The sequence below is a fragment of the Ctenopharyngodon idella genome, chromosome 7, assembly GCF_019924925.1.
Source record: "Ctenopharyngodon idella isolate HZGC_01 chromosome 7, HZGC01, whole genome shotgun sequence".
NCBI lineage: Eukaryota > Metazoa > Chordata > Actinopteri > Cypriniformes > Xenocyprididae > Ctenopharyngodon > Ctenopharyngodon idella.
The window spans coordinates 22,360,983-22,385,870 of NC_067226.1; the positions used below are offsets into that span (position 1 = coordinate 22,360,983).

The following is a 24,888-nucleotide window of genomic DNA, read 5'->3' on the forward strand; positions in this document are numbered from 1 at the left end:
CAAATTCTTAAACTAGCAATTAAGAAGTCAATAAACAAAGTCAAAATAAAGTTATTCTGTCAAATATAAAAAGAAACAATCACACAAAAAAGTAATTTACCATATTTTTATTAAAGTTGCATAAAAGTGTAACAAAATTGGGCAAAAAACAAGACATTTTTTTTAGTATTGCTACAAGATACTTTTTTCTCCATTATCACAATTGCTTACATTTTTCCTAATTCATGTAAGTGAGTCCAGTTGATTCTTTCAGTCCTCCACAGTCCAAATGGACATGGAAAACAGAAATGAACAGCACTACAAGGTCCACATAATGATAAAAATTGAGGATTCCATTTTGTTAACAGATGTTAATGCATCTTAAAAAATGCTCTGTATAGTCAAATTCCTTTCCTAGTAAAAAACAGAATCACTGAAAGTACAAGAACCTTTTTTATCCTACAACTTCAAAAAGATTTCCACTTTTGCAGCTACTTTTTTCTTGTGTATTCCTCAAACATGATTAAATTCATTTGGTTGTCCTAACAAATTTTAACCTAAGGCCTCAAAGAAAAACAATACGCAGAGAAAGAGAGAAAACAGTTGAGAGTCCTGGACAATTGTCATTGTACCTGACTTTATGTAATACACAAGTGAACTCAGATGGGATGTGGAGGAGCTTCAGTGTATGATTAATATGCGTTATTATGTGATAGTTTTTCCCTATCCTAAAACACCTGCTGGAAATGTTGGACTGGTGAAGTTCAAGAGCACTGAGTGAGACTATTAGCCCTCTTATTACAGTATTTGATTGGCTGAGACAAAAAGAGCAGATGGCTTTCTGGGAGAGATGATTTAGGAGAGTCATGTGAGAGGATTAATTCTAAACGTACGCTTGGCAGTGACCATGACGCACTGCAGCTTGTCTAGCCTGCTCTCCTCCAGTCCCTCCCTATCTGTCTCTGGAAGAGGCAGTGTTCACATCTGTGGATGTGTGTGAGGCCCAAGAGCCACAGCTGTGTGTGTGTGTGTGGTAATTTCTCCTGATCCCTGAGGGTGGTGATGCCCATGAATTTCAGAGAGTATGTGTGTGTGTGGCATGTGTAAGACAGGGGAAAATTAAAGAAAATCAAAGCCCCATTTTTTTTTTCCCTACACACAGTTCCCTCCCTGTTAATACCACAAATCCAAAGTAACTCCCTCATTTATAACAGATTTAATCACTCTTTTTATTAGTTTTTTAATTAAAAATGTTCCTGCACTCATTCAAGGAAGAGGAGGATCAAAAATAGAGAGAGAGAAAAAAAAAAAATCCACAAGGCCGCTTCTGTTTGTTCTCCTCTGACGTCATTTTAAACCAAGGATCGTCACAGTTTCACAAAGGGTTTAGTCCATGTGTTCATTGAAAGAGCAGGGAGCTTTGATACCAGAAACAAAATTCTAACAAAAATCCAAGTTTATAAAATAAAATCATTCTATGCATAAACAAAAAAAAAAAAAAACAAAAAAAAAAAACATGAAAATATTTTTAAGAACATTTCAAAACAATGAAATCTTCCCCCTTTACAAAAAAAGTGAAACACAATAAAATAATACAAATAAAAATCAACAAAATGAGAAAAATAAGCCCTGCTTATAAGGATCTAATTAAATCTCCCATATCTTTGCCTCCACCTCCTTCCCAACGGATGCAAAGGAGCGACGGGACTGGATGAGCACCTGCTCAGGGGTGAATAGACACGCCCCTAAAATTGGAAAAGAAGGGATGGGATTGGTTGAGGAGGGGTGGAGGTGGGAGGAGCTTCATTTCTTCTGAGGAGTACTGAGCTTCTGCATGCCACGGATCCTGTCCAGCAATTCAGCTACAAACTCCTACGAAAGAAGAAAAAGGAGCACAATTTTTAACAAATTTAGCAGAAAGGTGGGTAGTTGACACTTAACATGCTGCAGATTTCCCCTAATTTGAACAGCCATAAGCCTAAAACTGTACACATTCATTTGTTTATCCTCATTATAAAGAGAATTAATGTTGTTTAAATAAGTAAAATATTTGTCTAAATTAATTCTGCTTTCAGCTGCCAGTATGTGTATTGTGCTCTCGGCTCTGTACATATTGACAAATTTATGTCAATTTCTCATAACTCCACTGATCTGTTCACAGAATTAGGACATAAAATGTGAAAAAAAAAAAAAAAAAAAAAAAAAGACGACATCAAGTTAAACTAAAAGAAAATAAGAAACATTGCCTTGGTAACTAGCTGAAATATAAAAAACTTATTTCAGTTATTGTTTATACTATTTACAGCAACATTTTATGTATGGTTTTAGCTTTAGTTTCAGTTAACTACAATAACCCTGCCTGCTCTTAGATATGAGACAATTTACTCACTTCAGTAGGTTTATAACAGTCTACCAGCAGGTCCTGTTGGACAATAAGAGAAAGAATGCCATTCAAATGTAAGCCTGTTAAAAACTGATGATGATGATAAAATATTGAATCTGACATTTTTTAAAAGGATACCTTGACTCGTGCGGCACGGTCTACATCGCTCTCCATGTCCAACAGCTCATCCACATCAATCTCCAGCTCTGGGATCGCCTCTTCCTGTGGCACATAAGCATAAGAATCATGAAGCAGAGGGAAATGATCTGTTTGGATCAAGGATATTTCTATATTCAAATACCCCCAAGAAGTAACAGCTAATTGGAAATTACACAACTGTACTCGGTAATTCCCTACAGCTCCTGGAAATTATGCAGTATTCCCAGAGGGCAAAGAAACACAGTGGGGGAAAAGTAGCTAGGCAGAGACAATGGAAACACAGTGACGCTGGTTGCACGGAAGACTCTGGAATGTTTGTGTATGTAGGCGAGTCTGAGACTGGGGATGGGTCTTTAAGGCATTTATACACAAGTAGCAGTTTCTTGCTAAGTCCCCACCAGGGTTGATGAAGGTCAGTGTAATACTGCCTCTTCACCACTAGAGGTATCTCTTGTGTCACACAAGAGTCAGCCTTTGGGCCAAACCATAATACAAAATAAACTTATCCAGTTAGCAGATCAGCAAAAAGAGAAGAAACTTATGGTATTTTCTCAGTTTGATTCAAGTATGTTTCCATTTGCTTCACCTTCCTCTTAACCACTTTAGTGGAATTTATGTATCTATTCAGAGCAATGATGGTTGTGTTACTCACTGCTGTGTATTTAGATCAGTTTCTACTTGTCCCTTGAGTTTAGTAAAACTGTCTAGCTTGTGTAATTGAGTGAGTGTGTGTGTGTGTGTGTGTGTGTGTGTGTGTGTGTGTGTGTGTGTGTGTGTGTGTGTATAATATATATATATATATATATATATATATATATATATATATATATATATATATAATATGTATGTATGTGTATATATATATATATAATATGTATGTGTATATATATATATATAATATGTATGTGTATATATATATATATATATATATATATATATATATATATATATATATATATACACATATACACATACATACATACACACCCAATTACACAAGCTAGATCTCCTCAACTAATTATTTTTATTATTCATGTTGAAAATGGCTGATAGATAATGTTTTTTGTGGAAACTGTGATATATTAGAAAGTTTCAAATAACCGCATTTATTTTAAATAAAAATAATTTTAACATTCACTTTTGATAAATTTGATGCACCCCTGAATGAAAGTATTAAATCACTGACCCCATTTTTAAGCGTTGTGTGTTGTTTTGGGGCCTGATTTGGTAGCAATATTACAAAAGTTTTTTTTGTTTGTTTGGTTTTTTTTATATTATTATTATTATTATTATTATTTTAAACCAAGGATTACAATTCAAATTCAAGTTGATTAAAATATGTACTTTCGGTTATGCTTTATTTCCTTCTTTTAAGTACATTTAAGTACTGAGGATAATTATTAACAACATGTACTTATTATAGAGTTAGGCTTGGTTTAGGGTTAGTTGCATGTAATTATGCATAATTTATAGTTATTATTAGTAACTTCATGTAACGAGTAACAAGGACCCTGTAAAATAAAGTGTTGCCATATTTTCCATTTCAACTTGCCCTTGCATGCTGTGTATTTACATATAGTCTGATTTCACTATTAAAGCCCATCCATTTTAAAATGTGTCTATTGTTTAATGATGAGGAAGACATTAACTGTCAGTTAATATGTTAAAGATGTGATGATTCATCTAGGCTGGCAAGTTCCAGCATCATCTATTCATGACTAAAACAGAACATTTGTAGCTGAAAGAGAAGTTGAATACAGATACAGCAGCAAAACAAACCAAATGTGACTTTGTGAAAATAAGCATGTTTGTTTTGAGAAATACTGCCGTGTTTGGCTATTTTTATCAGTCCAGTTCACATATTTGGCCTCGGGTTGTTGGCAAGGCGCTGGCCATGAAACAGATCTGTCTGCTTTTCTTTCCTACTGTTAGTCTGCCGTCAGACGCCTTTGTCTTTCTCTCTGATCACAACAACTTCCCTAATAGCTCTAATTCAAATCAAAACCCTGAATCAAATTTAAACGCTCTTTATATCCCTATGTTTTAGTTTTAGCTCTGTTTTTAAGAGTAAAAATCCAACTGTGCCACTGGAGACTCCAAACCTCAATTATATGCTGCTGTATTTTTTCTCGTCTCGTCCATTTAGTCTGCCAATTTGGTTTCTTTCTACAAAGTTGTCTCTTTCAATAAAGACTAGCTAATGCATCTCTCTCCCCACAAAGCTATAAATGGTCTTCACAAGACTCGCAAACCCCCCTTTCTCTCTTTAACGTTTCCACTCTCCCTATTCTGAAAACATTTGCTCCCTCAGAGCCTTACCAAAACACACTTCATCTTCCTCTTCCACACACACACACACACACACACACACACACACACGTCTTATGAACACGCATAAGCTCATTGTGGTTCTGGTGCAGTGACTCAAACGGCATATTAAAATATCGTCTGTCTAGAGAAACAAGCACTGAAGTAAGGAACATTAAAACTGCCCTTGGCTTCACAATGGAAAATCAAAAAGGCACATGCAGGAATGGGTCTATTTCTAGAGCTGATGCTTTCCCCCCCACAAACACTCTCTCTAGTTCTCAATGCTACTATCAGTACTTCGTCTTTTCACCGCTCTCTTCCTCCCCCTTGGTTTGAGCAGCCCAGACCAGCTGTCATTGCACCTGCCTGACTACCCCTTGCCCAAATCTCTCTCTCTCTCTCTCACCAACACAAGCACACACACTACAGTTCATTCAGGCACACTGATATTGCCATGGCACCATCACGTGTGAATGGAAGCTTTAATTGCTCTGTTGAATGAACAAACCTTCAATTTGTGCCTATGACCGAGTAGTGCGCATATAACTAAAGGGTGCATGAGTACACAGGAGCGAATGAGCTGTAAAAACCACTTGAGTTGGCTGCTAGGGACTGGAATGTGAGTGAGTGAGCGTGTGTGTGTATGAGAGTGTGAGTATGTGTGTGTGTGTGGACACAAGACAAAGAATGCAAGGCACAACATGTGGGCACCATGTGCTACTAGTCACTCACAGAGACAAGGAAAAAGATAAAAAGAGCAACATAAAGTCGAGCAAAAGAGAGGAAATACAAATATAACCAAAAAGGCTCTCAACAATCAAACAGAGATGCATTAAATCCACAGAGCTAGTCATTTACACTAAGTTTACATGCACAGATAACCAATTCATCATTTAGCTAGTGCAAGCAACTTACAGTATTCTTATTAGAAACACAGACACCTGGGTGAAAGGGTGAAATACCAGAGATGCCGTTTTATGTCCAATACAGACAGATTTTTTTTTAATGTTTAGGAGTCCAATAACATTTAGTCATTTAGCAGATACTTTTATCCAAAGCAACAAATGAGGAGCATCACAAGCAATAATAAGTGCCTATGATAGTCAACGCACCACACTGCCAAGTTTAAGCTGGAGTAGTACAGAAACTAGAGCAGAAGTTAAAGGCAGAACAGTAGGCCTATAAAAAAAAAAAAAAAAGAGAACAAGGAGATATGTGTGAGATTTATTCATAGGAAGTGACTTTGATTGTGGTTTAAATTAAGTCTGTGAAAAAGGTGACTTCTGCTACTTCTTGTTGAAGTTGTAAGATGACTGTTATTAATGATTAAAATAATACTTATTATTAATAATTGTGTCATTATATTCATACATATTGCAAATTTATTTATTAAGCTACATATTTGGGCGTAGCCATCATTTCAGATACCGATTTTATTCAGATACCTTTGTCTTGACAGATTTTATTTTTTATCTCATCACTTGCTTTTAATTTGGTAAGAAATCAAATACACTGCTGAACAATAACCACTACTTTTTTCATTTATATTATATGACAGTTTTATGTTTGATTTATTTATTACAAACACTTGTGCATTAAGTGCTCATGGGTAATATACACAATGTAAAAAAAAAAAAAAAAAAAAAAAGTGATCACAGAAAATATACAGTACTGTCAAAATTTGGAACTGGAAACATTAAAATTGTTTAATGCTTTTGAAAGAAGTCTCTTCTGCTCACCAAGGCTGCATTTATTTAATCAAAAATACAGTAAAAACAGTGATAGCTTGAAATATTATTACAATTTAAAATAGCCGTTTTCAATGTGAACATATAGTAAAATGTAATTTATTCCTGTGATCAAAGCTGAATTTTCAGCATCATTACTCCAGTCTTCAGTGTCACATAATCCTTAGGAAATCATTCTAAAATGCTGATTTGCTGTTTAAGAAACATTTCCTATTATTATCATCAATGTTGAAAACAGTTGTGCTGCTTCTTATTTCTTTGGAAACCATGATACAATTCAAACATTTGTGGTAAGATTTAAAAAAAACGAGAGAAGTTAACACTTTTATTCATCAAGCATGCATTAAATTAATCAAAAGTGACAGTGAAGGCATTTAAAATGTTACAAAAGATTTCTATTTAATAAATGATTTAAATTTAATAAATAAAATAAATGCAAATAAATGCATTTATGTCCCCCGCGTATTCTACGCCCATGTATTTCTTCCTGAATGAATAGTTGTTGTGTAAAAAAATATTCAACAATTCAAATAATAGTTTAAATAAGTCACCTGTGTTTAACTTGTGACAACTGTCATCTGCCAGCCCAAATCCTAAGCATTTACACTCACAACAGCCTGAAAACTGCACTTGATAAAATATTGTTGTATATTGTTAAGATGTGCAATTTAATTGCATAATATTCTACTTGTTATGCACACTTTTTGTGTAGGAGCTCCCAGTTGTTCTTTACATCCCAAATCAAACAGTGCTGTCAGCAACAAACACAAAGAGGAATACAATGTTATTCTACAACTACTTAATGAAGCATGAGACCAAATTGTGACCAGGGCCACATATATACAAAGATTGGGGACATCAATAATTTTTTTTAATACGTCTATTCAACAAGGATACATTAAACTGATCAAAAGTGATAGTAAAAACTTGTTATAAAGAAATTTATCAAAGAATAATGAAAAAGATGTATCACGGTTTCCACATAATATTAAGCAGCACAACTGAACTGTTGTCTACACTGATAATAACAGAAATGTTTCTTGAACAGCAAATCACAATATTAGAATGATTTCTGAATAATCATGTGACACTGAAGACTGCTGCTGCTGAAAATTCTGCTTTGCCATCACAGTAATGCATTCAATTTTAAATTAAAGCATATTAAAATAGAAAACAACTAGTTAAAATGGCAATAATATTTCAGAATATTACTATTTTTACAGGGTTTTTTTTTTTTTTAAATAAGCAGTCTTGGTGAGCATAAGAGACATTTTTCAAAAACCTAGATAAAAAAAAAAAAAATTTTTACTGACCCCAAACTTTTGAACGGTAGTGTACATGTCATATACAAGGTCAAACACTGTGTGATGGAGCATGTGTGCATTGTACTCTTGCAGGATCAGACTTCTGATTATCGGAATACAATTTTAACCAACTTGAAAAGAAAGAAACTGTCTGACCAACTGATCATTTTCATTTCTGAGATACAAATTTGATGATATTACAACAGACAAGCATGGGGGGTATTCATCAGACAGTCAGTGAATGGACAGTGTCTGAAACTGAGACTAAATGCTTTGTGTCCATGTGAGTCAACCTGTTGGTCAATGTGCAGGTGTGTTGAGTTGCTTTAGTCAGGGAGAACACGTCTACTCAGGATTTACGGATGACTGAATTCATGTCTGGAAATGTGTGCGTGTCTGTGTGCATGTGACCTTTATAATTCAGCATGTGTGTGCATGAGCATCTACATCACCACAGGTCTCCTGCAGTCATGGTGAATCTGATGTGACATTATGAGTTCAGGAGGGTCTCAGACTCGGCGCTAGTTTGACCTACATTACACAGATGTCTTCATCACCAAGGATGAGGATGGAAGCAATATGAACTGTATGGCAGCTCATTTGAGGTGCCAGACATAACTTGAACTTCGTCAAAAGGCTTTAAGTTTCTTGCCGACCTTTGTCCAAAACAATAACAACAGCATTAGATAACATATTTCCAAAGCAGAGTATAGATAATGTATCCTCACTATCCTCAGAGTGTGAATGATGTTTGATTTAAAGCAGCCAATATTCCGGGTTCAATACAAGCTAAGCTCTATCGATGGAAAAAAAAAAAAGAAAAAAATAACTTCACAGCTGAAGCACTTACAAAAGAAGTACACAAGATCAGTGTGGTTTAAAAGCCTAAATGAGAAGGATTTATTTTTGTTAAATCACTATTTGGAGTGAAGAGGAAATTATCATTTTTAAAAGAATACTTTTCTAAATGGATGAACTTCAAGTTATGCATATCCACTGTAATTCCCATGGTATTTTCTCCATGTAAACAGTGCTTTACAGATAGTTATGTCACATGCTGTTGTGGTATATTGAAATGTCTAGCACAAAAGTTACCTGGTTACATTATCATGACAATTGAAAGATTGGATAGAACTTTAGAAGTCAGTAAACAATTCATTCATATCATAATAAGGCCTGTTTACACCAAGAACAATAACTATTAGTGCCCACGGCATATAACGCTCTGTTTATTAAAAGCACTGCAGTTATGTCATCTGACACTTTAATGCTTGAGCTCCTAAAGGGTTAATTCACCCAAAAATGAAGTTCTGTCATTAATTACTCACCTCTTCGTTCCACACCCGTAAGACCTTCGTTCATCCTCGGAACACAAATTAAGATATTTTTAATAAAATATGAGAGATTTCTGTCTCTCCATTGACAGCCTACACAACTACAGCTTTCAAGCCCCAGAAAGGAAAGACATCATTAAAGTAATCCATGTGACTCCAGTGGTTTAACCTCAATTGTATGAAGTCAACACAAAATGTATGTGTTGTGGTGCTCTTGTGAACATGCGTTGGAAATTAATATTTTAGTAAATAAAGTGGTAATTTTTTTTGTTTTTTTTGCACAAACAAACCACTCGCCTTGCTTCATAAAATTGAGGTTAAACCACTGGAGTCGCATGGATTACTTTTATGAAGTGTTTACTAGTACGCCCTGATTTTGCCAAGTTAGACACATTCCTGGGTCAACATATTTTGTTGATCCTGGAACAATATCCCTGTCCGAAAATGTAGTCCTAACCATATCCCTACCCCTACCCATAAGTTATCCCTAAAATCAGAGTGAAATGATAGGTGAATAACATTGATGTAGAAGCACCTAACCCTGTTTGTAAGCCTAACCTTGACATGAACTGTAAACTTGTCCCTCAAATCTGATTGGTTGATTGGAATGTTGTTCCAGGATCAAAGAAGTTTATCCAGGATCATGTTGCACTTAGTGAAATCAGTGGCTACCTTTCTGTGGCTTGAAAGTGGTAGTTGAGTAGACTGTCAATGGAAGGACAGAAAGCTCTCAGATTTCATTAAAATATCTTCATTTGTGATGGTGAAGGTTTGGAATGACAAAGGTGAGTAATTAATGACAGAATTTTCATTTTTGGGTGAACTAACACTAACCCATTAAAAAGGTGAAATTCTGGCCGTCACTGTTTTTATCATCAGCTGGAAACGGTTCTGAAACAAATTCTAACAACATTGTTGCTCTGCCATTAACGCTGTAGTTGTGGTGTGAACTTTGCGATTCTCTAGAATTAGAACAATTATTAAAACCTTATAAGGGCCTAACTAAATCGATCATTAAAAAAAAAAAAAAAAAAAAGTAAAATTAAATATACTCAAGGCCTAGTCAACTACTAGTTACTCTCAGTGGTAATCAACATTATACCACAGATGTTATTGACAGAACCTGTATTGAATCAAGAACATCCTCTGAGCTTCAAATGATACATGAGAAGGACAGAGATTGACGTCATGACATTATCAAGGGCAAAAGATAACATCATTCAACAGCCAGCAATCACAGAGAAATTTACACCTCATTTGTAGATGTTGAAGAGAATCCCTATATTTTTGTCAATTGCCTGGATAAACATGCTGTTACAAAAGACAATTAATTATCATAAAAAATTTATCAACTGAAACTATCAAATGAGGTGGCTTAATAATAAAGCTTAATGACACTAAATTGTCTAGAGCTGTTTTATAGTTGAAATTGATGTTGTAAGTACTTATAATTTAAAAGACTGACTGTTCTTACTGTGTATTACTGTAAAGCTGATTTGAAGCAATCTGTTTTATATAAAGTGCTATATAAGTAAACCTGACTTGACATGCTTTTATCTCAGAAACTTTTCTCATGTGAATCTTACAATCACAGGCAGCTGTATATGATGGGCCATTTTTAATTTCTAAATATAATATATGGTAGGTATGGTATGGTATGGTATATGTAAATATAAGGTAAATATATGACAAAAATTAAGCACAATTTGCTAAATTAAGGGGGTGACCGTGACACAGCATTCTCAATGACACATCTTACCATACTCTCTATTAGATCTTTAACCAAGTTGTTAATATGTCTGATTTTAACATGTCTTCTGTTAAGGTGACGTTCACATGAAGTGCTTTGTCTATCTGAGCACGTTGTTCTATGCTCTTTATGCATGTGCGTATTTGTTCAGAGCTGACAGATTCATTTATGCCCGATATCTGATCACATATTCAAGTGCCAGCACTTCTACCTGTGACTAATGACTGCAGGGGTTTCTGCATGGGTTGGTTAATCTCTGATGCCAAGATAAGTTCCGGGAAAGAAAAAGAACAGAGATGAAGAGGATACAGAAGGAAAAAAAACAGACGGAGAGAGAGCGGAAGAAGGAAATGAGTAGACATCAGACACTGGTCACTTCCACTGGTTTGAATTTATCAATAAATCTAAGAACCTTTACACCCACATAATCTTTCTCTCTTTGTCTTACTGTGTAAGCATATGCAAAACGTTGCATAATATTACCCGTGAGACAAATTACATTTGAGTCCAGGTGTGCACATTCAACAGCTCTTGTCATTGCACAACAACATCCAACACAACTGGAGGAGTAATTCAGGAATTTCCTTAGATGTTTTAGCTGATTGTAAAAACCCACATCCTGGGGCAATACACAGGAAAAAAAAAATGATTCATTTCATGAGAGTAAGGAACAGTTTTTTAATACACCAGTTCTTAAGTGTTCAGATGACTTAATGTTTAAGAGTTGAGAGGATAAAACAGTATAAGATGATTCTTTGGAGAGGCATGATATTAATAACTGAGAACAGAGATGTGATGGTGAACATAGCTGACGTCTTAGCTGTCCGAAACAAAAGGAACAAGACACAGCTGAGTCTTTTTAAGACCAGGGATGCATAGCGATAGTTGGCTAATCTGAAGCCAGGAAGAACATAGTTTGACAGCTGTGGTAACATAAAACAGGTTTTGCATGAAGATTAAGAAAAGATTAAGTTGAAGAAGAAAGAATGCTTACAACTTGAAGGGAAATTAACATTAGTAATCGAGACGTTATTATGTACTTTCTGTGACGGGGCACCTAGCAGAATTACAGAAATACAGCATATTTTGCAAGCATCCCTTTCGCACGGCTCACGGCTCACACAGCCAAACCTTCACACTGACAGCGGAAGGTCTGGACTCTATCGCAGCCTTTACTGGCCAAGGACCACCCAAGATGACGTCTGACCGATATGTAAAGCATCTAGGGCTGCACGATTTATCGCAATTTTATTACATGCGACTTGGCAAAGGCTGCAATAATTTTATGAGCAGCTAGTCAGAGCTGTACGGCTCTGTGATCAGTGGTAAATGCTTCTCCATCTGAAAGCAAGAGGGCGCTCTAACGCAGAAACTCCAAACATGCCCTGCCATAGAAGTAGATAATCCTCGTCATTCCAGGAAATCCCTATGGGCATCATACTAATCGCTGTAGCTGAATAAACAAGATTGAAACGCTTTGATTAAACATGACTAATAAACACACGACTGCCTTATTCTGTGTAAGAAACCAAATCATCTCACAAAAGGACGCTCAACTGTCGTTATGAAGTGAGTTTGGAGCAAAAACGTTATTAAATGTTGTCTTTTGTTGGACAACGTTAATAAATGCTTCTCATGTCTGGAAAGATGTTTGACGTGTGTTGCTTTTTCAAATGTACATTATAAGCGACTCAAACTTGCAGTGCTTTCAGATGGATTATCATTTGGAGCCATACTTCTTTGACAAGCTGCGCAAAAAAAAAAAAAAATTTAATCGCAGCCTTCAAGCCAGATTTCAATGTTATTTTTCGTATCGTGCAATAAATCTTGCAGCCCTAAAAGCAACCAATCACAGTTATTTTTGTTCCACGTCATGTTAAGGGCATGAAAATGTCGAATGCCCCCTTGATAATAGACGGCATGCATCAGATGACGACTTCGAAATGTTTCCCATTTTGTGTGCCATATGCATCAGACATTCAGTCAACAGTCCGTGGGTGTGACGGCTGAGACTACATCTCCCCAACTCAAGCATTACAAGCACGACTATTAAAAGTGCTTGTGAAGGCATGTCTCAACAGGTAAAATCAGGCAAATTTCAATAAAAGGAACATTAGGAATAGTTTTAGTTGTGTTGCTATGCGTCAACATGACTCATGAGTAAGCAACTGAGTAGACTAACACTCTTTCAAGAGCAAATGTGAACGTCTCACTAATAATAAACCAATGCAATGTATCGGCAACGGGTGCATTTTTGACATGATGCTCCACAACTGATTAGGGCTGTCTACACTGGATACATCAAATAATCAATATTAACTGGAACATTTCTCTTTCTGAACGGGTGCATTATGATGTTGTATTGAAGCTTCCATTGTAGCGAGTTGCATCACAATGCCCCATTCGCTTTGAGGTGTTCATGACCCGGTCTAAAAACAGTGATATTTGGCTTGCACTCCTGTACACGGAGCTAAATGTCTTTTCCCATGTAACGCATCAGTCATGGTATACATACCCTCTACAGCAGAGTTATTCAATTAAAGTTCCAAGAGGTCCAGGCTCTATATATCCTTCCCAGTGGAGGTCCAGACAATACTTTTTTGGAACAGTTATACATTTCCATCGGGGCAACCGTATTACTTTGTAAAAGAAATAATGCTAAACACTCAAATTAGTAAATCAAAGAATCTTGGGCCCCAAGAGCCAAAGCAGTGATGTCTAAGGATTTTTACCAATATTTACCAAAAAAAAAAAGTAAATAGTTTTCCCAACTGGATATGAAGGTTAGAGAAGATGTTTTATCAGGCTATCATTTTAATTTATTTTTCATTATTTTATTTTTTATATTTTTGTATGGCACATAGAAGGCCTTGAGACTGAAAAAACATACTAGGGGTGCAGGTTACCTCTTAAGAAAAGTATGGACCATTTATATATTTTGCACAAAGTAATAAACGACTAAAAACAAACAACGTACGTACATTAATAATCAAAACTCTCATCATGAGCACAAAACAAAGTTAACTACTAGTAATTTCAAAGTTTTTAGTCTTCCCTTGCCATCTCTAAATAACTTCCAAATTATAACATAATTTATTATGAAATGTTCTTAATATGCAGATTAATAGTGTTAAACGCATGGGGGGAGACATCTAAAGGCATCAAGCGTTAACTCACAAATCTGGATTAGTTAAACGGTCTGAGTCATCTGTATGACAGATAAAAAAAAAAATTGTATTTGCTGCATTTTTTTCTGCAGTGTTTTAGCAAAAGTATCTATTTTGCTGCTCACAGTTTATGCTCAATATTTACACTTTTGGGGGAGATAAAATCCATGAATGGCATATTAATAGTTTTAATTAATGTTTTTATTAATGTATTAATAGTTTAATTAATGAACAATAAACTACGCAAGAAAAAAAAAGTAGTTTAACATAAAAAATAAAAAAAATCTTACATACAAGTAAAAAGTAGCATTTCATCTGAGTTTGACCTAATGTGTTCATAGTTACAATAGTAGATTAAAATAATGACAAAAAATAGGCCTATTTTGACTGATTAGACTGATTTTGTACAGCTAAAATAACAAAGTACCTGACACTGGAAGCCTTGCCCATTCAAGTTAAAAATGGACGTGCCCAGGCTAGACGTTAAAAATAAGCTGCTATATGAAGACAGCAATGATTCAATGATAAGACAAAACAGACGCCTTTTGATAAGCCTTGCCTGAGCTTCCTGTTTAAACAGAAAATATGTTACAGGAAAGAAAGAAAACTGCTCTCAACAAATTATTTCATGGGGTCTTTTGCAATGATACATACTATTATGAATAATAAACTAAAGAGGGGAGTGAAAAAACCTACAGAAGTTTGTTCAGAATCACTCACTCTCCACCTCATACAGCTCACTTTACTAACCCCTGATCTATCTCATGTAAACACACACTCAGTGCTGTACTATTGATTTATTCTCAGTCGGCTGCAGTCTGGCATTATGACAGACAGCAGTGGTGCTGACAGAGAGCTGGGAGAAAGAGGACTAGGGACACATGCTGCCCCAGGAGAGAGTCCTCTGGCTGGGCTGAAGTGGGCCATGAGGGGTGGGGGTGTATAAACCGCTGTCTCTCACCACACACTGGGGGCTTATCAGCAGATAGCACACTGAGAATAACAAGCAACACACACACACACACACACAAAGTCAGCAAGACTTTTTGTCTACATTAAAACAAAAAGGAACTTTTACTTTCATTAAAACAACAGCAACACTGTAAAAGAGAAAGGATTATACCTTTTGTTGGTCTTTTATTAAAAAATAAAATTATAGTTTACAAAAGTAGCTGAAAATATAAGGTGTTAAATGAAAAAAAAAAAAAAAGGAATTAATTACTCTAAACCAAGTCACAGAGAGTCAGACGGGCTGTGTATTTTCATATTATGTAGTGAATGACTCAAGGGAGTGAGAGCATGCTTTATCAAAGAGAAGAGATCATATGGGAGCGGTTTCCATAGAAATACTGTTGCTGAACATAACACACATCCAGACACGAAACACCAAATCAACAGGTCACTACACATTTGACCTCCCGCTTCCTTCTCGACAAAGAATGTTAAAACTAAAGCAGTAAGGATGTAAGAAAAAGAGAGTCACAAACAGCTATTAGAGATAAAGAATCCAGATGTCTTTGACAGGAAGAGAAATGTAAGAACTCTAGTGATTGGATAGATTATTGGATCAGTGACAAGCAGAGAGGCCTATAATTAAGAGAAACAATAATGACCTCACACAATGAAAGGAATCACAGTCGGTCCATAAGCTTAATCAACTGGCAAACCCACAGAATTGTTAAAGATTTAAGACTAATAGAAAGCGAGCAATGTATTTTGGCTCAGTCTGAACTCATTGCCCTTAATCTAAGCGAAAATCATTTAGACTCTCTGGCATCCTCTCTATTTAAAGCAGAATTTCTTTTTTTTTAACAACATAACTAGTGGTTAACCAATAAGGCTTCAGTCAATAATAAGTATCCGACTTATTTTTAACCTAAGACTGGGAGCAACCATTTTTAACTTCAATGTTCCAGCATCATCTGCTTCTATTTATTTTAAGCTGTACAAAAAAAAAGTTATGCTGCTTGATGTTGCAAACTGGTATTTGTTATTTTATTTGAATGCATAATCATAATAAACATACTGGTTAGTAGCACAAATACTTTTAAAGTTTACTGCACTTTGTTATTCTTCTAGTTATTTTCTGAATTCTCACACGAAATAGCTTACTTCAGCGCTGAAAAACAAGGTGGATGAAATAATCAATACATTTGTAAGTAAATGAGATTTACACAAAATGCACATATTTAAATACTTTTTTTAGATAATATTTACTCAATTCAAAAATTGCTGATAATCTCAAAATGCTGATGATTATTTGGCCAATATATCAGTCTGTTACTTATAAGACACTACATGTTTACACACTTTGTTTATATAAAATTTAAAATATGTAAATATACATGCAAAAATAATAGGCCTGTTTAGACATTAATGAATCTCTGATAAATATCTACACAGAAGAAACATATTTATAATGTCAACCTTAACCAAATTCAGTCATAACACAACATGCACCAACTTCCTGTTCAATAGGAAATGAGTCAACACAGGACAGAAAGTGTTTTTCACAGGGTCTTTAAAAAAAATTTTTTTCTACATTCTTTAATATTACGCTTTTTATATAAACTTTTGTGTTTTCTAACATCTTTATTAGTTTGTTTCCTGTTTACGTAGCATATTCATTTCAAAGCAGTTAGTGAACCCTGAACTTGGGTTCACAAATAAATAATGAACAAATTTTAAAATAAAAATTCAAAGAAAACACTTACTAAACAATAATAATAATAATAATAATAATAATAATAATAATAATAATATTAATATTTAAAAATATTATTTTATTTGTTTTCCTGCATGTCATGAAGCCATTAACCAATATCAGAGAACTATGAACATGCAGATGTGTTGTTAAATTATTGAAATACTAACTTAAAATCTCAGGGGGTGCTTCAAGTAAATATTTTAGGTCAAGGGAGTTGATGACAGGTTTCAAAAATCAGAAGTGATGTTTGCAAAGGCTATGAGACAGCCATTTCAAAACATAATGAGATCTTGAATCAATAAATACAGTGTACGACATGTGCTGTAGTCTTTATAAATCTGGCTCTGTGGTCATTCTTTCTAAAGATAGAACAAGTTGGAGGGGGAAGTTGAGAAAAAGCAGAGGTGATAAAGAGAAACACCAACAGGGCAAGAACTGCAAGCCTCTCTCTCGTCTGTCGTTTCTGGAGCGGAACAAAGCAGGCAGGCGTTCATCAAATTCCCTAGATTAGAGCACTTTAGGATATTCTGTCTAGGCGTCTTCAAGTGTGTGCATGCATGTCTGTGCATATGTATTTCTATTCATACTTGACTGAAACTAAGTCCAATTCACTCTGAGTTACCCACAATTCCACTAATCCACCAAGTACCTCCAGGACAGGGCACTCCATTAACAAGAGTTTTTAATAACAGCAAGTATATGGCTAAAAAAAAAAAAAGCCTTTACATCAAGCTGGAAATCAAAGAGAGAAATGAGAAACATTACTGTGCTCCGCTGCTCTAGTTTCTGTAATTACAGGTTTCTAGCGGTAATTATCACAAAACCCTTTGGACTAATGAAAGTGTTTCTGCATCATTAAAGGACTGAAGGGTATATATTGCTTTGACTACACCCTTTGACCTAATATATGGCTGGTGATGATGTCACAGGTGGAGTTCAGGCCCTGCAGAAGCTAAGGATCTGCTGTAACGGCCAAATGTGTTCTTTGAATTTGTATGGCTATACTATCAGCACACTTATTTAAGCAAGGCAAGCAAAATATATCAAAATTTAAAATAAAAAAGGGGAAAAACCTTTAACTATTCAACTGCACAAATAGACTTGATTAGTCTGTTGTTAGTGACCCATACCTAATATCAAGTATCAAATTAATAGTGCACTCCAGTGCTGTTATCTAAGGCTCTCTTGGCTTCAATCTACAGCAACTTTCCGAAGTAACACAGAATTACTTAACTGGATTTTAAACAAGCTAAAGAGCCAGACAGTCTGTCTGGAAGTTAACTTGGTTCACTTTGCTGAATCCTCTGCTCTTGAATTAGGCTGTGTACAAAAGGGAAGGCTATTTCCAACCAGATCAGAGCCCTTTTACATAAGGATCACTGAGTGACCAAGAGAAAAGGCCAGATCTGAAGACATCCCGCTTTGACGCATGTTGAGATCAATAAGTCTCTCTCTGTTTACAACTGAGGAACATTTAAAATGGTTTGTGGTTCACTTTTCGAGAACAGAATAGCATCATAAATCATAGATCATTTACTGTACAACACACTAGATAATTTTCACTTAACAGGTTGCTAACTCTTAGACTTACAGTGTGGATGGTGAGGAAAATTACTACTCAATCAGAATTAGTGTGTATACTCACCTCTCCCTCTCTGTAATTAGGTTCTGTGATTAGTGGGTTTGTAAATGCAGTTATGTAAACGGTAGAATGTTGAATTAGATGTTGAGCAAATTAAGACAATGGCTGCATCCAAATTCACACTTACACTAAGAACTAAAATTACTGGATACTTTTGAGAATGGGACATTTATACTACATTATAATATAACATCTTTAAACAATTGATGTGCATAGTTTTAGCTTCTAGCTATATTCATTACCTTAAAATTAATTACCTTAAAATTCAGTATTTAAAGACAGGGTAGGTGATTTGTTCCAGAAACATTTTTTGCTATGCTGGTTGAAAGTTTCTTCACATCCTGATAGCAATCACTAAGTTAAGGCGGGTGCACACTGTACGATTTTGGCCACGATTTGGTCGTCTGAGACAAATTTTGAGAATCCCAAAAGATTCCTCTGATACTAGGCTAAAATCTGAATTCTTTGATTGCTAGATTGACATGTTCACCGACAGCCGATTAATGACAGTTGCAATCAAATATTACCTCAGACAAAATTCTGGCAGTGTCAGAAGATTTGGTGCACAGTCCTGCAGTGTGACTTCTACGACGACGCAAGAGATTTCTTTGTTAGCCACCATTTCAGTCCTGCATGTAAAGCAGGTCACAGTCATCGAACATGTATGATGTAAAACTCCGGACAAGTTTTCATGTGTGCATCCGTCCGTAAGGGGGGGGTAGGACGCACGTCTTGACTGTCGTACAGTCTTAAATACATGTGCGTTTCAATGGCAACACTATCAATATGAAGATTAATTTTATCCAAAATTAATCTTGCTCTCTCGCTCTGGTCGACGTGTGAGCGCGTGCTCTTCCGGGAGAAGTGCCCGTACGAGGAATTCTGACCTTTCTGATGTCACACAGGCACATACTCGAAAAAAAGACCGCAAAGTTTATGAGGATTTGGAAGAGTATTTTTGGCACAGAAATACTCCGTCATACGTCCAACTCGTGTTTTGAAACTTTGGCCATGTTTAGCATGAGAATCCAACTCTTTAACAGTGTAAATAAATAAGAATACATGAAATAGCATTCATGTGTTTTGGAGGAGTGGCTTTGGAGATGCTCTGAAGAGAGGGTGGGATCTTATGCTTTCAAAGCTAGCTCGCTATTGCTAGCCTCTAAAAATTGCCTACCCTACCTTTAACTTTTTTTATAAACTGATAACTTCGGCCTCATGTTTCTTGGCACTTTGTTATTGACTGAAAAGTCTAAAAATAACAGTAAGTAAACTGCTTCTTATCTTTAGGATGTACAGTATGTGAATTGGGACAAGGTGCATGATAATGATTATGGAAGTACATTTGATGTTACTCTGTATCTGTCAACGGTATAAACTGAAATGAATAAAAGTTAATCAATCAAAATCAAATTAATCAACCAAAAACAACTAACAAATCAAGTATATTTGCAAAAGTAAATTCATGTCAAAACATGACAAATCATGAGATTAAAATCTGAAAACACAAGGTTTGGCCCGATCTCATGATCTCCAAATACCTGCAGGTAGTATGTGGCGATATTATTCACCTGAATGATTCATCTTCATATCGAATTATACGGATCCTGAGAAAACTGTGTGTTTACTTACAGGGAGTGTATTACAGTTCAAAAGTCAGAAGATTTTTTTTTTAATGTTCCGTAATGTTTTTTCACATGAAGATTTAATTAATAATAATTTACTCCTGTGATGGCGAAGCTGAATTTTCAGCAGCCATTACTCCAGTCTTCAGTGTCACATGATCATTCTAATATGCTGATTTGGTGCTCAAGAAACATTTCTTAATATTATCAATGTGCTGCTGAACATTTTTGCAGAAACTGTAAAACATTTCTACTTGAACAATTTAATGTATCCTTGCTGAATAAAAGCATTCATTTCTTAAAAAAATAAAAAAAATAAAAAAAATCGTACTGATCCCAAACTTTTGAACGATAGTGTAGATTAGGTGTACATAGTGTTTTTTTTGTTTGTTTTTTTTCTTTGCAAATCTCTAACAGACATGCAAAGCTGCCTTTTTAAATATGTATTCTGACTGTGACATATAGGACATGCCTAAACCTGTTCTTTCCCCTATACACAAAAACACACACGCACGCAGAAACACAGCGCACACACTGTCACACAGGTGCAATTGGGGGGAGGGGTGTGTGCTTGACAGCAGCTAGCAGGTGAGGAACTAAAGTATTCAAATAAGGTCTGAGAGTGAGGAAGGAAAGAGATAAGAGAACTCAACAAAGTAAATATAGAGCTAATATACAGAGTGGCTCAACATCCTTACACTGTTCATCATCGCACGGCACGTGCACACACAAAAGGACTGCTCCAAAGCTAAGGTCACGAGACTGCGGTGACCTTTACTGCCTTCTTAAAGCATCAGAGAATCACAACATACGCACACACTTCCTGCAGTTTCGCCTGTCACTGGCATTTACTTCGGTCATGACTCACGACTCGGCAGTCTCCATTATGCGGCATCAACCCATGATCCCACTACAATTATGCCTCTCCTTCTCCTCCTAAGCCTGTCAGAAGATCCTCCATCCTCTTTTTCTTTCACTTATTTGCCTTTCCCATCTTGTACGCATAGGAGAAATTCGCTGATTCATTCTAAAGTGAACAAACTGGTAGCAAACATGAAAGTGAACGAACTGGTAGCAACATGAGTTGTGGACCTACTCTGTTACCATGTTAACCAATCACAGTGTTCAGATGTACACACTTGACTAAAGTCCAAATAAGACATTTATTTTCCAATTTCATGTGTGACATCACGTGTTAAAAAGTGCAGTTGTATGTAGCAAAGTGCACACTGTGTGAGTGTTAATGAGAGGAAGGAGGAAAAACACTCAACGCCATCCTTGTGTTCCTGGCCAAAGCCACAGCTGTCCCTCTCTATACCTCCCTCCCTCCAACTCTTTCACAGACCGTCTGTTAGTCTCCATCAATGATTGTCTGTTTACTTCTCCCTTGATTTTTGCATCCTCTTTTTTAAACTTCATTTCACACTGCCATTAGTTCTTGATTTCAAAAGGACTCCACATCAAGTGATGATGTCTCATCACAGTTTATCACAGTGACTCAGTCAATCATTCCCTGAAAACATACAATTGCTGAGCTTGAAAAATGATTTTAGCCCTCATGCTTTACCCTCCCAGTCAGTATTTTTGTTTTCTCCTCCCTTTTATTATCCGCAGCAATTTTCCTTAATGCCAAGCCACATCTGTAACATTGTTACTGAAGCGTTTGTCTAGTCTTTTTAAAATACTACACACTCCATATCCAGGGAAACCAAACACTTGCTGTGCAGAAAGTGAGATTATAATGACTTGATTGCTTCTCTCTATGGCAGTATGCCACGCCATGCTCCTTCCACAGCAAAATTGGTATCTGGCTTCTGACAATTTAAGTAGTTTTAAATGAAAAGGATTAAGACTCTCAAGGGACCGCCACGTCATGCATTATTGTTTACTAAAAGCTAGGAAAGTTGGCAAAGCGGATTTAACATGCTGACATGGGTTTGGATATCGTGAGGAAGCAAACGGGTATGCTTGTTTCTGGCTGTGTGGTTATAGATTGGGGGAGGGTACAAGAGACATGAGGAATATGCCGAACCACGTGTTCATCTCTTTTGTTAAAATGCTGGAGGTTCCATCCCAAGACAGGTTTATGGTCAGTCTCAACACTCATTTTTGACTTCATGTAATTGAAGACTTTATGTAAAAGAAGCCTTTATAACCAGTAGACCTATTAAAATTAACCTTCAGTGCATATTTGTCCTTTTACTTACATTGAAGAAGAACCACTTGGCCAACAAAAACGTTTTTGTCTCAGGTCATGGGAGCTGAGGGGTCATCAAATTAGAAAAATTGAAAAAAAAAAAAGAGACAGAAAACTGTAGCTCTTTTCAGAGAGCTAAGTACCTGGAGAATTGCGCCTCATGGTTAAACTGTATCTGTTTAACAACACCTGAGTGAAATATTTTTGAGAAATTATATTTTGTTTGAAGCTAGGTCTCAGGTCAAAAAAAAACAAAAAAAACATAAAGGTCACAGAACATCACATGCCTATAGTATGTGCAAGAATCATCGAATTCTTAAAATGTGGGAATTCTGATCCAATTAGAATCTCTGTAGATGTAGCCTACTACATTATTCAAGCATCATTTGACTTCCGTTTTATGAATACTGCCTGAAGTACTGATTTATGATAATAGGCTACACGCATATTTTTGGACGCGTGGACACACTTCTTGGCACCTTACGTTACTGGTGTAACGATATAGCTTACAGACGGGTCACTGAATAAATCATTTTAGTGAAAGGAAACAAATCCCTGTAATGAATTAAAATTAAGAGACAGTACCCACGAGACGGTAACTACACGGTCAATCTCATCGTCACTCACCTTTTCCAGACTTGTACGCTTTATAGTTTAAATTGCGCGCCACACAAAAACTATTACTAGTTTCGTCAGGTTAACCTCCTTACCGACATTTTCGAAAACGATGTCCACGTGACGTCACCGCGCGTTACGGGATAACGCGCAGGTAGATAAAGTAGAAATACAGTTAACGTAGTAACTAATGAGCTCTCCCTTTAGCGCTTAAAGTCTCTTGAAATAGAATGTGGGTCAACTGCAGATTGACGCTTAAACACATACTTACATTCTGCCCATTGGCTCGTAATGATGTTACGGTAGCTGCCTAATATAACTTGATCACTGCTGCCGTTACAAAGCGCACTTATCTATTTAGTATAGGCGCTACAATAGGTTTTTGACCTGTTGGTGACTTTATGGTGGCTTTTGTTTAGTAGCTAAATAAAATAACCCATATACAGCCCCAACAAACGATTACTAGTCTAGACTAGCTTACTTTTGTTTAGTAAAGCTTCCACAAAGAGTCTTACCTCACAGTCGTAGAGATCCGTTAGCTGGTCAATAATCCACTCTTCCAAATTAAGTCTCTTTCTCAGTTCTTTCCGGTCGTATTTCACTGTGACCCGTCCTTGCTTGCGGACTGGGGTCTCGGCTTCTTCGGTTGAACCGGGGGGCGTCTGGAAGTAAACGCGAGCTGGTTGGCTCGATTCTGGACTTGTTACCGCCGCCATAGTCCGCAAATATATGCTGTGAATAACCGGCTGGTAAAGTAGATAGGGTTTTCTTCCCCGTGTTCGTTGAGCAGTGTGATTTATAAGGCCACTAATAGAGCTATTATTTATTCCTTCTCGCAGAACTCAATGACATTTGGCAGCTACTTGATAATATTTCTAAAGTAATGTAAAGTAACTATATTTGATTGATTTTTTCGCTTGGTCTTGTTGTCACAAACTATCAAGCCGCTAAGCACTTACAGGACTGCAAACCGCGTGTCTCCTTTTGCTGCTTTAGAAAGTAAGCCACAAACGCTCAAATGACTTCAAACTCCAGCGTATTCCTCGTGGCCTACTGTTTTCCTTCAAATAAAAAATGGAAGCCGTTTACAATGATTTATCCGTGCATTTAAAGAGAAGCAGCAGCGTTTTTTCTCTTATTCAAAGCAATTAAAACGAAAACAAACAGTGCAGTGTCCCCCTTCTTTTTTGTCCTTCCTTTTCCCCTCCTCTCTTTTCCTACTCTGCTTCCCTCACCCGAGTGATGTGTGTGTAACCCCCTCTGAGCCACGGCTGTCCTTTCTCTCGCTCTCTCTCTCTCTCTCTCTCTCTCTCTCTCTCTCTCTCTCTCTCCCTCTCTGTCAGCCTCTCTCTTCCTGTCTACTGCTGACTAATAAGTTCACCAACCTTCACTTCAGGCTAAATACAACCAGATAATCCTGTTATTTCAAGTTAGTTGCTATAATAAGCGAGGAAAGAAAAACAAAAGGTTTCTCTGATAGTGGCATCTACATGTGACACTTTTGAACTCTGTTAAGACTTTGTCTGTTAGATTTCAGTAACTTTTATTAATTTATAGGCCTAGATAAAGAAATTAAAGAGTATAAAAGGGAACAATATTTTTTCCTCACCCACCAGGCCTGTTACTGCAGGATCTAGCTAACTAGCCAAACCAGAACTTTTTATTTGTGAGTTAAAGTCACCATGAAATCAAAAATGACAACTCTTTATTTTTAATTGGAATATTGCGGTATTTATTATAAGTGATTTTATAGGCTATATATCATTATTTTTTAAAATTCATGTGCCATCATAATCTTTAATTAAAGTAACTTACCCTCCCCCTGATCCAATCAATAGAGCTCAACAGTGCCTGCCCACTTTTGGCGTTGGTTGCTGAAGTATTTTTTCCATTCATTTCTCCCACAAGGATTTCAAAAAAGTTTTCGTTAAACCATTATAAGCCATGAACCAAGCCAAGAGGTGAATC

General features: G+C 36.2%; 1 protein-coding gene across 1 annotated transcript; it reads right to left on the bottom strand.

Annotated features, from left to right (window-relative positions):
- Nucleotides 1-92: 92 nt before the first annotated feature.
- On the bottom strand, nucleotides 93-24,248 carry ppp1r14bb (protein phosphatase 1, regulatory (inhibitor) subunit 14Bb). Its single transcript, XM_051900604.1, has 4 exons — nucleotides 23,436-24,248; nucleotides 2,501-2,584; nucleotides 2,369-2,401; nucleotides 93-1,851 (listed from the first exon to the last, which is right to left on the bottom strand). Exons 1-4 carry the CDS (start codon nucleotides 23,634-23,636, stop codon nucleotides 1,783-1,785), a joined length of 387 nt encoding a protein of 128 aa, XP_051756564.1. The 5' UTR covers nucleotides 23,637-24,248; the 3' UTR covers nucleotides 93-1,782.
- Between the last annotated feature and the right edge of the window lie 640 nt (nucleotides 24,249-24,888).

Bases quoted from the DNA above. Each gene is read 5' to 3' on its own strand.
- ppp1r14bb (XM_051900604.1), bottom strand. From the start codon at position 23,636: ATGGCGGCGGTAACAAGTCCAGAATCGAGCCAACCAGCTCGCGTTTAC. The intron at 2,585-23,435 runs GTAAGACTCTTT...TATGTGCCACAG, and splicing joins CGGATCTCTACGACTGTGAG to GAAGAGGCGATCCCAGAGCT. The intron at 2,402-2,500 runs GTATCCTTTTAA...ATTGTCCAACAG, and splicing joins ACCGTGCCGCACGAGTCAAG to GACCTGCTGGTAGACTGTTA.